Here is a 14,493-nt window from a genome sequence, read left to right on the forward strand (position 1 = left end):
CGTGGGGAAATTTTTTTTTCCATCCAGGTTATTTATTCGGGGGAAAAGAGATGATAATTTAAACAAGCTGCGAAATTCAAACATGCAAATTGCCTTACACACGGTGGTTTTGTTATTTCCGATTGTACTTTTTATTTTTTTTTAGTTCAATTTTTATTTAATTTATTTTCATTGAGTGGCAATGGAGCCACTGATGAGTAGTTTATACGGAGCATGGGCGTAAACGGGCCAGAGGACCACCACTAACATTTTTATTCTCTTGTTTTTTTCCCATCCAAAATATTTTTTACTACCTTTGAACAACCACGATCCAAATTACCAGCCACCACGCAGATGTTTTCTTCATTCTGTACCACGGATATGTAGGGTGGGGTACGTGATGCTCCACTTCCCGTTCAGTGAAAAGTTTACGTAATATTGCCATAGGTGGTACGTGGACATCATTCGGTCTCGCGTTCACTTTGCATACTTGGTCCATGGCCCCCACATCCTGAAACAGGGTCCTTTTATGATGAATTTATAGCGTAAAGAAACAAAAAAATGGTTAAAATCATCCCGGGCCCCAGGGCAGGAGCCTTGTCAGCCTACCCGCTGTGGGGGCCAAGTCTTGGTCGATGTACCGCAGGGAGTCCCATACCGAGGGGTTAGCGCACCAACCTCGCGGTGAGTATAAAAAAGGATTGCTTTCGGAATCAGGAAAAAAATTGTGATTGCCCGTCTGATTAGTGTGCGGGAAATGACCGTGATGCGCAAAAAATGATCAACTTTGCATTCTTTCGGTGATTCGCTTTCCGAAGCCGTATCCACTTCTATCTCTCAACCGGCTAAAACCAAAAGGGAGGGAAGAATTTTCAGAATTGCAAAAAAAAAAGTTTAACCTATATTCATTCCAAATCACAGAAAGAAAGGTGCGACATAAAGTAAGTTTTTGTTTCTAGTTGCGGCAATGGACAGCAGTGTGCTGCCATCTATTTACTACTTTAAAAACTAATGTTATCGTAATGGTGAATTAATTTAATTCTTCATCGCTTCTAATTTCCCACAACCATGAGCGACGGAAACTGAATAGGGATGGAACTTGTGGGGGGAGGGGGGCGAACCCGTAAATTTTTTTGGTGAAACAAAACCGGGGTTTTACCGGACCTCTCCATTTTTTATGTCTGTTTAAGCGTCCTCATTGCCCCCCCCCCCCAGAGCCTGATCTTGAATAATCCGAACAGAAGGCGTTAGCTGAAGGGGGCCCGAGGAAGGGTGAATTTTTTGGGGTGATTGAGGTGAGGGAGGGCACCAAAATATTGTTCACTTACTCTTCAAAAATGACCAGAACTGCCCCCCCCCCAATTTTCATTCACTGGCCAAATATTCTACAGCATGCCTCCCCCCCACATCCTGAAGCAGTGGCCCCTGGGCTGGGATCTTTGGCGGACCCTTAAGATCAGACTTTTCACGGGAACTTTTATAGTGAATTTACAGCATGAAAAAACGATAAGGAATGATGGTAATTGTCTCGGGCCCCCGAGTGGGGTGATTCTTTTAGGCACCCAAAAGTATTTTATATCTCGTAGTTTAGCAAACCCAGAATTAATTCCAGAATTATTACAGATTGAAATCCCCGAAGTCAGGGGTTCTTAATCTTTTGTGTTCCGCGGACCAGGACCGTCTTAAGAGCATCATGCCCCCCCCCCCTCCCCGGGCCGAGTAATTTTTCTGACACACTACCTGGCAAATTCTTGGAAGTTTCAATCAATTCTAATTTTTGTGAGATCCTTCTCTTGAGGCTCCCAGGCAATGAGTTAAGATGGCACTGCCATGGACCAAAGCCTCCTAGATAGACTAGTAGTATCTAGGAGGCTTTGCATGGACCCCCTGTAAAAGGCATATTTTGGGGGACTTAGCGGGGATATAGTCCAGGGTTACAAATTTGGGTTAATGAGTGGGCAAAAAATAAGTAAAATGGGAGAAGGGTGTCACAAAATTTGTACAGCCCACAAGCAATGAAACCATAAATCCACTTTGTTCTGATGGGGGGGGGGAAGTTATTTTCCTGCAAAATAACACTATAATCTCGGTTCGGGGGGGGGTTAGAAGCCCCCTTTCGCGTACGTCAAAATGGGTAGAACTAATATATAAAATCAGAGCGGCCTTTAGGACAGGTGTGGTCGACAGGTGCGGTCGCACGAGCCCCGTGTTTTGGGAGCCCCGCACTAACGGGAACAATCAGTTCTTTCACAAATTTTGAATTTTCATCAGTTCTGAAATTATTTTTTTCATTCATAAATTGTGAATTTTCATCCATAGAGTTTTGATCTATTCTGGAGTTCTGAATTTTCATCAGTTCTGGAAATCTGCATATTCCATCTAGAAAGAGACAATCCTGAAATTATTCTTCTTCATCTAGAAAAAAATCATCATGAAATTATTTTTTTTCAAAAATTCTGAATTTTCGTCTGGAAATATTTCTTTAATTTATTCTGAATTTTCATGGAGACGCTGGAATTCGCTCTGACAATTATTTTTCTTATTTTCGATTCCTCGTTTGTGAATTTTCATCAGTTCTCCGATAATTTCTTTCATTATGTTTTAATTCTAATTGGTTCTGGAAAATTATGTCTTTCATTATTTTAAAATTCTCTCCAGTTTAAAATTTTCATTAATTTCTTTTTTTTTAATTTACATTTGATTGTGCCAATATTTTTTTGTATCGATACTTTTCAGTATTTCTGTTATGTTTCGTAACAAAATATGGATTTTTTGGTGTCAATTCCTCCCTCCCACAGAATTTATAAATGCGGGCTGCTAAGGGGTTCGAAATTATTAAGACCCCTCCCCCGGCTATTAAAAATTAAGTTTAAAATAACTCAAAAATATTTCCTTGTTATATTGATCAACATGTCATCTGATTAAAATGACAGCATAAAAAAAAGACGATCACGCAATAAACACTATGTACAGTATGTATCTTCCCCCCTCCAAAGTTTTCACTCAACAGTGAAGGAGAGCAAATTACCACATTTTGGCAAAAAAGTGATGATTTGGTTAAAAAAAAATTTCAAATAGATTTCATTTGGCCAACATTTCACAAATCTGGTTTATCACCAGATTTACTTAAACTTGTTAATGTAGCGGACGAAGCTTACATGCTGGCTACACGTAACAAAAAGGTTATAATATCACACTATATGGAGAGAAAAGTGCCAATAGTGAAAGGCCGAACTTCGCTTCTAACGGGATTGAATATATTCATTGTTCATTATCAAAAAGTGGCAATCCGCAGCTGCTGGCGGAGAAATTTACTTTCGTTAGGTGTTTGGCCAACACCTTCTAGAATCTAGAGCAACATCTTCTGCTTTAGAAGGTATTGGTTTGGCGCGTAACTCACCGTTAGACAAATGGCACATCACAAAATTTCAAAACGTTATAACTCATTAAATATTCGCCCGATCCTAAAACCGAAAACACTTTTTACAAGGAATCACGTGCATAATTATTGGGCGGCCGATAGTTATCACCCTGTATATAAAATATATTTTCAATTTTATGATTTTTCGCTCATCAATTCTGGGGCATTTTCTATCATTCATTCTAAATTGCATCAATTTTAGAATTTTCCCCCTCATTTCTTCTGAATTTTATGAATTTTGGAATTGTTCTTTCATTTATTCCGAATTTTATCGATTCTAGGATTTTTTTCTTTTATTAATACTGAATTTTCATTGGCGAGTGGATATTTTTCAACATTCCTGTATATTCTGTTATAATGCATGAATCTTTGGATGCCCGATTACCGATATATAAAATCGGAGCTAAGGAGCCCCGAAACTATTTTCATAACGAGCCTCGCGTTTGATAAGGGCGGCCCTGCGTCTATTTGAAGTCTTCGTCGTTCCCCCAAAGGCGGTTCCGACTTTATGACATAATCGTTCAGCCGGATAGATTTGCCGGCCCTGCTTGTGGGCTTCACTGAAGTAGCTTTTTGCCGTTGCAGTGGCGGCAGAGTGAGAGAAAGGGAGACCGTCCTCATGGTAACGGCGGATCAATACGGCACTTCCGAAACGAAGCCAAACAACATTCACACGCACATTTTTTTTCCACTTCGAAACCTCTCCTAAAAATTTGATTTTTCAAAACTGGAGATATTGGAGGGGAAAAAAAAGAAAATTTTCAATCAGAAATCAATCTATATTATATCTCTCGCATTGACCGAAGGGATGATTTAGTCTGTGGATACACAAGGAGAAGAGGCAAAGGATGTCTCCGAAATCTGTCGACACTTTGGGTGGTGACAAGCGTTTCTGTCTGTTGTGATGCTGTGTGTCTGTTGGAACACACTTATTTACACATCGCTTGCGATGGAAATGTGCAACTTCTGAAAAGGAAGGTAAGTTTTTTTTCGTTTCGTTTTTTTATAACCATTGATGAAACCAGTACCTATCAAGGTCGTGACCTTTGAAATCAAAACAAACGAAATTAATAGAGGAATTTTTAATTTCTCAGAATATCTCAGTAATTTTACGTTTTATGACATGATTCAGAGAGCCCATATTTAAGTATGAGGTACAGTAGACCCTCGACTATAAGGCTCGCGACTAACCGGCCTCCGTACTATCCGGCCTAGTTAAAGAATAATTACAATTTTCTGCAATAAAATGATTAACAATTCACTTTACAAAGGCGTTGCAGGTATAATCAATTTGTGTAATCATTTATCAATGAAATAATTTAAAATGATTTTTGTAAGAGTTTAGCCCGCGTTTTACGTTTGCATTTTGTTTATTTTAACTCTTTGGGCGGCACAGCAGAAATCACTAAACCCACTTCAAAATGTCACATCTTTTTTTAATGAAGTAGGCTTTCATCAGATTTTCAGCAGGCGCAAAGGGGTAAAAGGGGATATGAAGGGGAAAAAAGTGATCCATTGAGAAATACTCTTTACAAAGTACAGCATCTGGGCTTGACAATGCTAAAATGAGGCTTCTGAGGAGGCGAGATATCTTGTCGATACCGCTGAGAGGATAAAAGGAGGGTATGGTATGTACGTATCCATACTATAAACAAGCATTGCACAGATTCACGTTAGATTCATGACACGTACACGCACATTCTGGCATGTACCGATTAGTTAGACATTCCGCAGAGGAATGTGTATGAGGTGCATGTACAGTTAAGTAGTAGTGTACATAACAAACATTTATGAAGTATTGGTCTGGATTAAGAAGTTAGAAAATATGAATAAGGGTGGGTTTGGTATAACAAAAATTTAATTGTGTTTTCAATTGTATGGATGGGATGGGTAGGAAGTGAACATTTTTATAGAGCTCTCGCTTCTAGCAGATTTTCTATCCAGCATTTTTGTTATCCGGCCTGCCTTTCCGTCACATTAGGTCGGTTAGTTAAGTCTACTGTAATCCACGTTTCTCAATCTGTTTACGTCCATGGTCCCTTTTGGAGGGTCGGAACTGGGGGGGGGGGGGGAGAGGGCAACTGCCCATGTGGAAAACTTTAGGTGGAAAATTTTGGGAAAGACTCAAAATACCGTGACGAAATTGAATTTTGCAGGGGGGGGGGTGAAATCATGTTTGCTCCCCCCCCCCCCACTAAAAGCGGATATATGCTCTTGGAACGGGGGGGGGCAAATATCTACCTCGACCCTCCTACTTATGCCATTAATGCAAATTTTTCACTAGGGCATGGGAGGGGGGTGCGGGCATATAGAGGAGGCATTTATGACAATGAGACACTGTTGAAATTATTTTTGAAAGTGTGAAAATTTGTAGACTGATAATTTCTAGCCAGGTAGAAGACGCCTCAGAATATTACCATGCCTGGGGCTCATGAAGCTGTTAAGACGGCCATGATTATGGTTGAGTAGTAGATAGTGGTTCCCAACTTCACGTTAGGTTACAACACATGCAAGCACATCATAGGGGAATATAGACACGGTGAATTGTGGTTATTAGTAGTAGTATTCAGTCTGTTTTTTTACGTATGTGGCCTTTGCACTAGGATCCTCTCCGGAATCTTCCTCATTGCTGCTGCTTGGCAAAAAAAAATCAACTGCACAGTTCTTTCAGGGCCTAATATGTTTCTTATAGATGGTGGATTCGAGTAAATACTTTTTTCTTGTTTCTTAACTTTTTCCCCGGTATTGACGAGATATTTCGTCTTCTTAAAAACCATTTTATTTCAGCAATGACAAGAAAGCTGAATAAAAAAAAGTATTTTAAGGGGTTTTAGTGATTGCTATGCTGGTTATATATAAAGGGTTGATGTACATTAATTTTAGAAAAGGTATCCCTCGCTTTACGCGATTTTTAAAGTTGATTTTAGGAATTCTAACCTGCAAAATTCAGCTTGGAGTTTAACTTTAATCCTGGGAATGGGTTTGGACATTAGAGATAGTTAAATCCTTTGACGACGAAATACGTTGGATGTGATGATAACTATGACGTAGTATGACGTAAATCTGAAACAAAGAGAAATTTTCAGATACAGATCACCAGACCTCACTGAGAAATTTAATCGAAAAAAACGATTTCAGTGAAACTAGAATTTTAACATTTGCGAGAAATACGCGAAATTCTGTTTTTGTAAGGAGACGAAAAATGCTGCTTGTCAGCTGAATCTCTCGACTGTTTCATTAAAAAAAGTTATCCCCAGCCATGGGCGGAGATACGGGGTCGCCCCCCCCCCCAGCGTCAAAGGTGGGGTCGACTGATTTAATGTATGTATGAATTAACATCATCATCGTGCCCCCCCCCCAGACTTCCAAGTCTATCTCCACCTACGTCCCCAGCCTATCATACCAGGCTCTTTAGAAAAAAAACCATCCAAACTCACACTAGAATCAATCTGAAGTAGTGAAGACAGAAAAAGAATTTAATTCATATTGCCTAAATTCACGGGATTTTATTCATGAGTTTCGATAATTGATTCATTTAAAAAAAAGAGAAAAGTTCCTTTGCTGTTGGGTTTAATTTTTTTTTAATAATTCTGAAGGAAACCAAAACCCCTATCTTTCCCATGTTAAATTAAACTCACTTTACGTGTTTTCGTCTTAAGCGACCATTTTACGGAATCAATTAATCGTGTAAAGCGAGGAAATCCTGTACATACGTTAAACATTTTTACTCCAAGATCATAAAAATTACTTTTTTCATATTTTCTTCCTCCATTACTTTTATACATACACTAGCTATAATACCCGGCGTTGCCCGGGTTTTTTTTCAATGAGGCTTTTTTGGATCACGTGATACCTCCCTTTTTCTTTGAGGGAATTGCAAACCGTGTCCAAGTTCACCAATATGGCGACTTCCTACGCGACTCATGAAAAAAAGAAATCTAGATTTAAAGAAACGTAAAAAAAAATTTTTTTTTTCTTTTTTTAAAGGGTGCTAGGTATTTCGATTCCCCCCTTTGAACTTCAAGTTATTCATCTCTGCCTATTTCAGTTTCCAAAAAATGCTTAATTAAAGCTGTGGAGTTTTTTCGATCCACTTTTTACGGGTTCATAATTAATTTTAAAATATCCTAACCTACATGAATTCATGAAAATAAATATCAAAAGACAATACGGAGACATTAATTTTCATTGAGGATATAAATAAAAAGTTGAAATCAATGTTATTACATGGATATCCAAACCAAAAAGTAGATCCGGCTAATCACTTCATATTTAATCTCTTAGGCTTCGTATATCTCTAAGCGAACTCAATATTTCAAAAATCAAGGATTAAATACAACTTTTAAAATTATTGATGGGGTGGAAAACAACACCAAATTTCCGCATTTCTACAGTAAAATCGGCAATTTTAACACTGATTTCTATGAGGATCATCCTTTGCCTGACCCTCAAACTGATGCTGATGATGATTATGACGTCTATTCAAAAAGCCTCATTACTGGGAGGATTGAAAAAGTGGCAAACCATTATAAATGCATAAACTATTATACATATACTAACAGGATTAAAGAAGTGACAAACCGTTGTAAAGGCATATACATGTCTGAAACGCATTGCTAGGGAACCCCGGTAATCAAAGTAAACGTTCGGAAAGTGATTGTTGAGGCCCAAAAACCATTGTTGCCGGACAGTTTTTTGCCCATTTGGGGCATTTGCCCTGGGCTGACGAAATTTTAAAGTAGCCTATCGTTCAAGTCGGGTTTGGTATATATGCAAAATTTGGCGACGATCGATCTAAAATTGTAGATTTGTATAGAGAACATACACACAGACAGAAAATCAATTTTACATATATATAGATACGTTGAAAATCTTACAACAACCTTCTAACAGCGACAAATACTCGGGCTAATAATTTTTTCTTTCTACAATTATTCATCACTAGGTCTGTGGAAATGATCAACAAGCGTCTTTACGTTTTCCAAACGATCCACTAAATTGGTAAAGAGTACCTGAGTGACATCAACCCCCTAAAAAAAGATTCAACATGTCGGCGACATTCAAGTCACATGAGAATCTCCTCAGCTCAAGGGCGATGGGAAGATCTGATCCCATTCTCACGGACACCGGTAGCTCAGGAAATAATTCCCGGATAATGCACGCTGCTCACAGGAATCGGGGCTGTATCTACGGGACTGACGGCGGCCAGCACAACGGAAGGGAGTATGTTATTTCCAGGCAAAATACTGTGCAGAACGAGAAGCAGCTGCTGAAAAATCTCATTATTATGGGAATAGGACACGTTTTGGCTTTCAGCGCGTTCGCCGCGCTGCAAAGTCTTCAGAGCTCGCTGTTCTTGGAGACTGGGCTCGGGCTACGAGCCCTTTGCATCATGTATTCGTCCGCCGTTTTCTCCGGACTTTACGGCTCCGCGTTCGTTAACAAGTTTACTCCGAATTGGACCGTCGTACTGTCGGTCGTTATCGTAGGTCTATTCGTGTCAGCTTTCTTCTATCCTCGCATGTTCAGCCTGGTGCCCACATCTATAGCACTAGGTGCTGTTTTTGGACCGTTATCGGTGGCACAGACAGCTTTCGTTATGCAGCTCGTGAATCGAGTATCTTACCTCACGTCTGGTATACGAGAGAAAGTACAGCAACGATATCTCAGACTGCATTTCTTCTTCAACAACTCGACCAAGATATGGGGTCATCTAGTCGCGGCCATACTCATCCATTACGGTGGCGATATATACGTGTTCTTCACGACACCGCAACACCATCTCTTGCACGGTGTTAACGGCAGATTCCCGATGGCCGACATGGACATGTCTCCTTCGTCATACGCGACTATCGCCAGACCGAGCCTATGTACTCTGGAGAAGATGTCCGATGACGACGTTTTCCGTAACCCCACTTCATACGTGTTCATCCTGCCTCTCAATCTGACCCTGATGATGATATCCGTGTTTCTGGGCATGACGTTCCTCGGAGTTGCCGTTGTCACCACTCTGCTGGATAAGTGCGAGCTCTACTGCACGGTAGAACCGGGCAAAGTGCTCAGATCATCGCAACACGTCCGGAAAGTGTTAGCGGCATTTGCGGATCCGCAAATGTGGTTTGTCCAGGTGCTGTCGCTCTTCATGGGACTCGAGCAAGGATTCATCCAAGCCGATTTCACCAGAGTAAGAATCTTCTAATGTCCGACTTGCATGACAAAGGCTTAATTTGAAAGATAAGAGTCAGTCAAATTTCAATAAACATCTTCAGCAGTGAAAGTAAACATTCAAACACACACACTACAGTATATCAGAATTGTGAAAATTTGTCAAGTCCCCATGGATCCAATTCCCCCTCTTCTCGAATATTTACATATGTATAGAAATTGTGGGTTTAAACCCTCCCTGTATTTCCAATAACTTTACGCTAATGTAAGTTATCCCTAAGTACTGCGCATGACGTATCAGTAATACGCAAGTAAATAGATCTGTATACTCAGCAGGTTGTACATGGAACTAGGGCATGGAACTTTAGCAAGTGCGACAGCTAAACAGAATAAAAATGCTTTGATATTATATTTTGTCTTCAACTTAACTAATACTATTCAAGTAATAGCTCAAAACACTATCCAAGACATTGAACCCTCAGGGCTAGGCGGTTTAGACAGACCCAGCCCTACTGGACCAAGAGGGTGCAGATGTGTATAAATTCTTCCTCTAATCAATTATTCAAAATTACACGTGGGAAGCCAAATACATGTTTGTTCTGGCGTAACGAGTATCTAGTTGCGGTTCTACATAGATAACATGTAAATAGGTTCTCTGCATATAAAATTATAAGGCAATGGTCCTGAAGGCACACTTGCAATTTTTTCGCTGGGCAGCGGGCACTATTGTCCGAAAGTGCCGAATAGCTTTACTACCATTAAATAACAGTTTGATAGTCATTTTCAGGTGCACCAGAGTGCCCACGGACAAAAAATTTAGGCCCGTCCCTGCCTAGCGCTTTAGGAATATCAAAGCTTCGTAACCTAAAATTTTGTATCGTTACTCATATAAGACAGTGGCTCCCAAAGTGCACTTTTATTCATGTTTTTTTAGGATAATTACGGGAGGGTTAATTGGTCAATTAAGACAAATTATTTATTTTGATATACAGAAAAGTAAAAATTATACAAAATCAAGAAATTCATAAAAATAGTTATTAATCTGTAATGATTCTTTCGTGCTATTTCTAGTCTTTTGTGAGCTGTGCTCTAGGCCTGGAACCAGTTACCTACACAATGATGGCTATGGGCGCAACGAATACTTTGTCCGCACTCGCCGTGCACGTTTTTTCGAAGCACATCCGTAAAGCAACCATGATGGCTGTAGGAGTCGTGTGCCAGGCCGGATTACTTATGGTCTTATGGTTATGGGCACCAGTGAGAGACGACATAGCTGTGTTCTACATCATAGCTACTGGTTGGGGATTGTGCCATGCAATATGGGACACACTGATAATAAGTAAGTGTAAGAACCAGGGTCGCTACTAGAGGAGGGCAGGGGGATCTGGTGTCCGGACGCTGGGACAGGAACGGCGCTGAATTTACTGTTTTTCCGTTCAAAATTACGGAGAGGAAGGGTGCCAAAATGGACACTGGCCCTGATTGACTGAGGAAATTTTCGTTTCTAGTTGCGACCCTGGTAAAAACAGTTAAGTCTTATCTCACAAATAACATTTGAAAAATTCTAATTAGAAACTCATAGTTAGCGTATTCAAATGCAATCTATCTCTATCAATGTATAACTCTAAAATATTTCGCGAAATTTTCTTTGGAAGTTGCTTATTTATGTTACAAAAAACTAAAACATCTGAGGAAAAATATTTCCTTTGTTGGTAGTAGTTTGTGTCAATGTGTGTGTATGTGTGAGGGTTTCCCAAATCACTATATTCCTTTTACACCTATTGGTGGCTGAAATCCCTTAAGCGCGATAATCATGATGTACTTACATAACACGAAAATTCGGCGCCTGCCATTTTCACCTCAAAATATGGAAGACAGATTGGGCGCACCATTGCAGCATGAAACACGCATAACTCTGACAACATAAATACTTTAGGGCAGTGGTTCTCAAATCTTTTCCCAATCACGGCTCCCTTGCCTTAGGCCGGGATTACACTATACAAGTTAGGTAAAAGATCTTGAAAAAAAAACCTGCAAGCCTATTGATTGCATTCACTCGAATGCAACAATATGCTTATTTGTTTTACTTTCAAGTTTTATAAAAGAACTTTAAACTTTAATAAAACTATAAAAGTTTTATTAAAGTCTCTATCTGTGGCTTCCCAGAATAGTCTAGCAAAGAATTGCTTCAAAGCACAGAACTGGCACATATCAACACTGACAGTTCACCATGATGCACACTTTGAGAACCACTGTTTTAGAAATACACATAGTAATACAGTGCGAGACATAATTATAAGACACTCTTAAATTTTAGTGAACTCACAAGATGTACCAAAGTAAAAATTATCAAATATTTCAAGCTGTTTTATGACGGTGCAAAATAACTTTATACCAAATATTGGAATTTTAAAAAATATTTTCACATTATTTTATAGAAAAACAAAAAAATATAGTGTATATAGACAAAATTAAGAGACACTGGTTTTTGAGGGAAAAGTGAAAAAAAATTCAAACAATTACATGTAAATTTATCAAAATCAAAATTCTATGCAATCACTTCTGTTGCTGATTAAAGCAAAAATATAATTTGACATGGATTCAACCAAATCAATGAGTGTGTCACAAGAGACATCATTCCAAGCCTGTGATATGGCGGCTTTTAGATCCCCCATGGAAGAAAATTGCCTCCTACCTGCGTATACTGATCTGCAAAGGATGGCCCACATATTTTCAATGGGGTTGAGGTTAAGAAATGAGCCAGCCATGAAAGAACACGTTTGCTTGCTTGAACCACTGCTTTGTGTGACCTGACACATGAATTGCCGCATTATCTTGTTGGAATATGCAATCTCAGCCACAAAGAACTTCTTTATATGTATACCAAGTTGCTCCTGCAGAAGTTCTACATAGCTTTTTGAGTTCATCTTTGAGGACAGAAAAATTACATGTCTTTCCTTGGGCAGAAAATGCTCCCCAAACTATCACCGATAGCCTCGTGGCATACTCTGTGGAACACGGGGAGTTGTTTCTGAAGGACCCAAATAAAAAAATTTAAAAAAAAACTATCACCGAACCACCATCTATTTGATGACTCATGAATTGCAGTGTTGCAGGCCTCAAATCATGCTAATATGAATGGAAAACCATCAGGACCATCAAGATTTTTTTTTTTCATTGGAGAACATATCAGAATACCACTGATGAGTCCAAGGCATGGTGCGTTTTGCAAGAGTAAAACGATCCTGTTTGTGTTTCAAAGTCAATGGTTTTTTCCTCCTTTTCATGAATTTGATTGATGTTACTTGTGAAACTTAAAATTCGTGAAATTGTTCACTGTGAGCACTGAAGTTTTAAGGCAGATTTTATATTTCTGGATGACATTTTGCTCCTTATTGCTAGAGCACAAACATTCCACGTGATCGGGTAGACAAACATGGGTTGAGCCTAGATAGTTTTTTACATAGCTACATATTCCACAGTTTAAAACATTTGTGACAGCACATCAAGAACATCCAATTTTATTTGCTATATATACTATAGAAATGGCAGTGTCATACAACAGCCAAATTTCATGAATTTCACTTTCTTGAAGCTCTGTATGCTGTGAAATTTTTTCTACTGATGAGGTAGTTGTAAAGAGGGAATATTTTTATTGGTTTAATAAAAGTAATGCAGTGCTGCACTACTGTAGAGGTGTGGGAAATGAAAATGTCTAATTTTTCCTTCTAATTTCTTACTGGAATTCACAAACATATTAAAGTATCAAAACTATTTCTTGGATGTCCTTGTAATTTCACTCACAAATGTAAACATGACTGATACATGTACTTAAGTTTCATTATTGTGGAAATATTCTGTTTTTTTCCATGAATATTCGTGGCATCTTATAATTGTCTCGCACTGTAGTATTTGTGTGTGTGAAATCCCAGAATCATGAAAATTAATAAGATAGTTCTTGCAACTATTCATCAAGTTCAGCTCTAGACTTGTTAGTTAAATCCCACAAAACTATCAATGGCTGAATTTTAAGAAATGTTTAAAAATAAATTAACCTTGTCATAACCAATGTTCTCAACCGAGAACATATAATACGTCTACTTTTTTCTTCTTTTATTAAAGCAGTCCCCCCCTTGAAGGTGCAAGATTCTAAACTTAGTTTTAAAAAAATTCACAAAAATTTCTCTGCACTTTTCTTTATTAAAATTTTGTTTTATCAAAATCTTTTTTTTTTAAATCTTTGTTTCTATGGACATGTGGGTAAATCCATTTTTTTGGTGAATTTCTTAATGATATACACAAACTAAATAAAAGACAAACATGAATACCGATCCGAATCTAATTGACTTCAAAGAGGTTAAGTAATTTGATAACAAAACTTAGAAGGATTAGATTAGGATTTAATAAAACTTTGAGAACAATTTATTACTTTTCAGTTTCTGATCAGTTATGTAGCGGATTCTTACATATTGTAGCCAATGTTGATTCATGAATTTGAAGTATTATCATTTTTTATTTTACAGCCCATATTGCAATGAAATATACTGATGAATGGCAAGAGCCATTTTCAACATTCTTCATGTGTCAGTGGATTGGTCTGGCATGTGCATATGGTTGGAGCTCTGTCTTCGTAACAGAGATAAAAATATATATATTGTCAGGAACATTAACTTTTGCAATCCTCGTGTTTGGCATTATCGAACTCCACAACCATCAACGCCGCAAGGAGCAAGAAAGAACAGTACAACTTTGAAGAGGAAAAAATACAAAATGTCAGAAGAAAAGAAAAAAAATTGTGTAATACTCAAATAAATATGGTTTTATCACTATTGTTTTGCATATTTTTTACTTTCTTTTGCCCAGCAATTAGGAATATGAAAACATTTTTCAAAGATGACTATATTACCTTTGTTTCAACATGAAATTAA

The 14,493-nt window shown here is 38.4% G+C and overlaps 1 protein-coding gene across 1 annotated transcript; it reads left to right on the top strand.

Moving 5' to 3' along the window:
• The first annotated feature begins 4,043 nt into the window (after nucleotides 1–4,043).
• LOC149076568 (N-acetylglucosamine transporter UNC93A-like) lies at nucleotides 4,044–14,395 on the top strand. The gene is made up of 4 exons (XM_089244155.1): nucleotides 4,044–4,378; nucleotides 8,346–9,584; nucleotides 10,637–10,904; nucleotides 14,089–14,395. Exons 2-4 carry the CDS (start codon nucleotides 8,448–8,450, stop codon nucleotides 14,316–14,318), a joined length of 1,635 nt encoding a protein of 544 aa, XP_089100281.1. The 5' UTR covers nucleotides 4,044–4,378; nucleotides 8,346–8,447; the 3' UTR covers nucleotides 14,319–14,395.
• Nucleotides 14,396–14,493: the final 98 nt, after the last annotated feature.

The sequence above is a fragment of the Pholcus phalangioides genome, unplaced genomic scaffold (genome assembly GCF_987345545.1).
Source record: "Pholcus phalangioides strain wild (caught in Gottingen) unplaced genomic scaffold, Ppha-v1.0 ptg000015l_1, whole genome shotgun sequence".
In the NCBI taxonomy this organism is placed as follows: Eukaryota; Metazoa; Arthropoda; class Arachnida; order Araneae; family Pholcidae; genus Pholcus; species Pholcus phalangioides.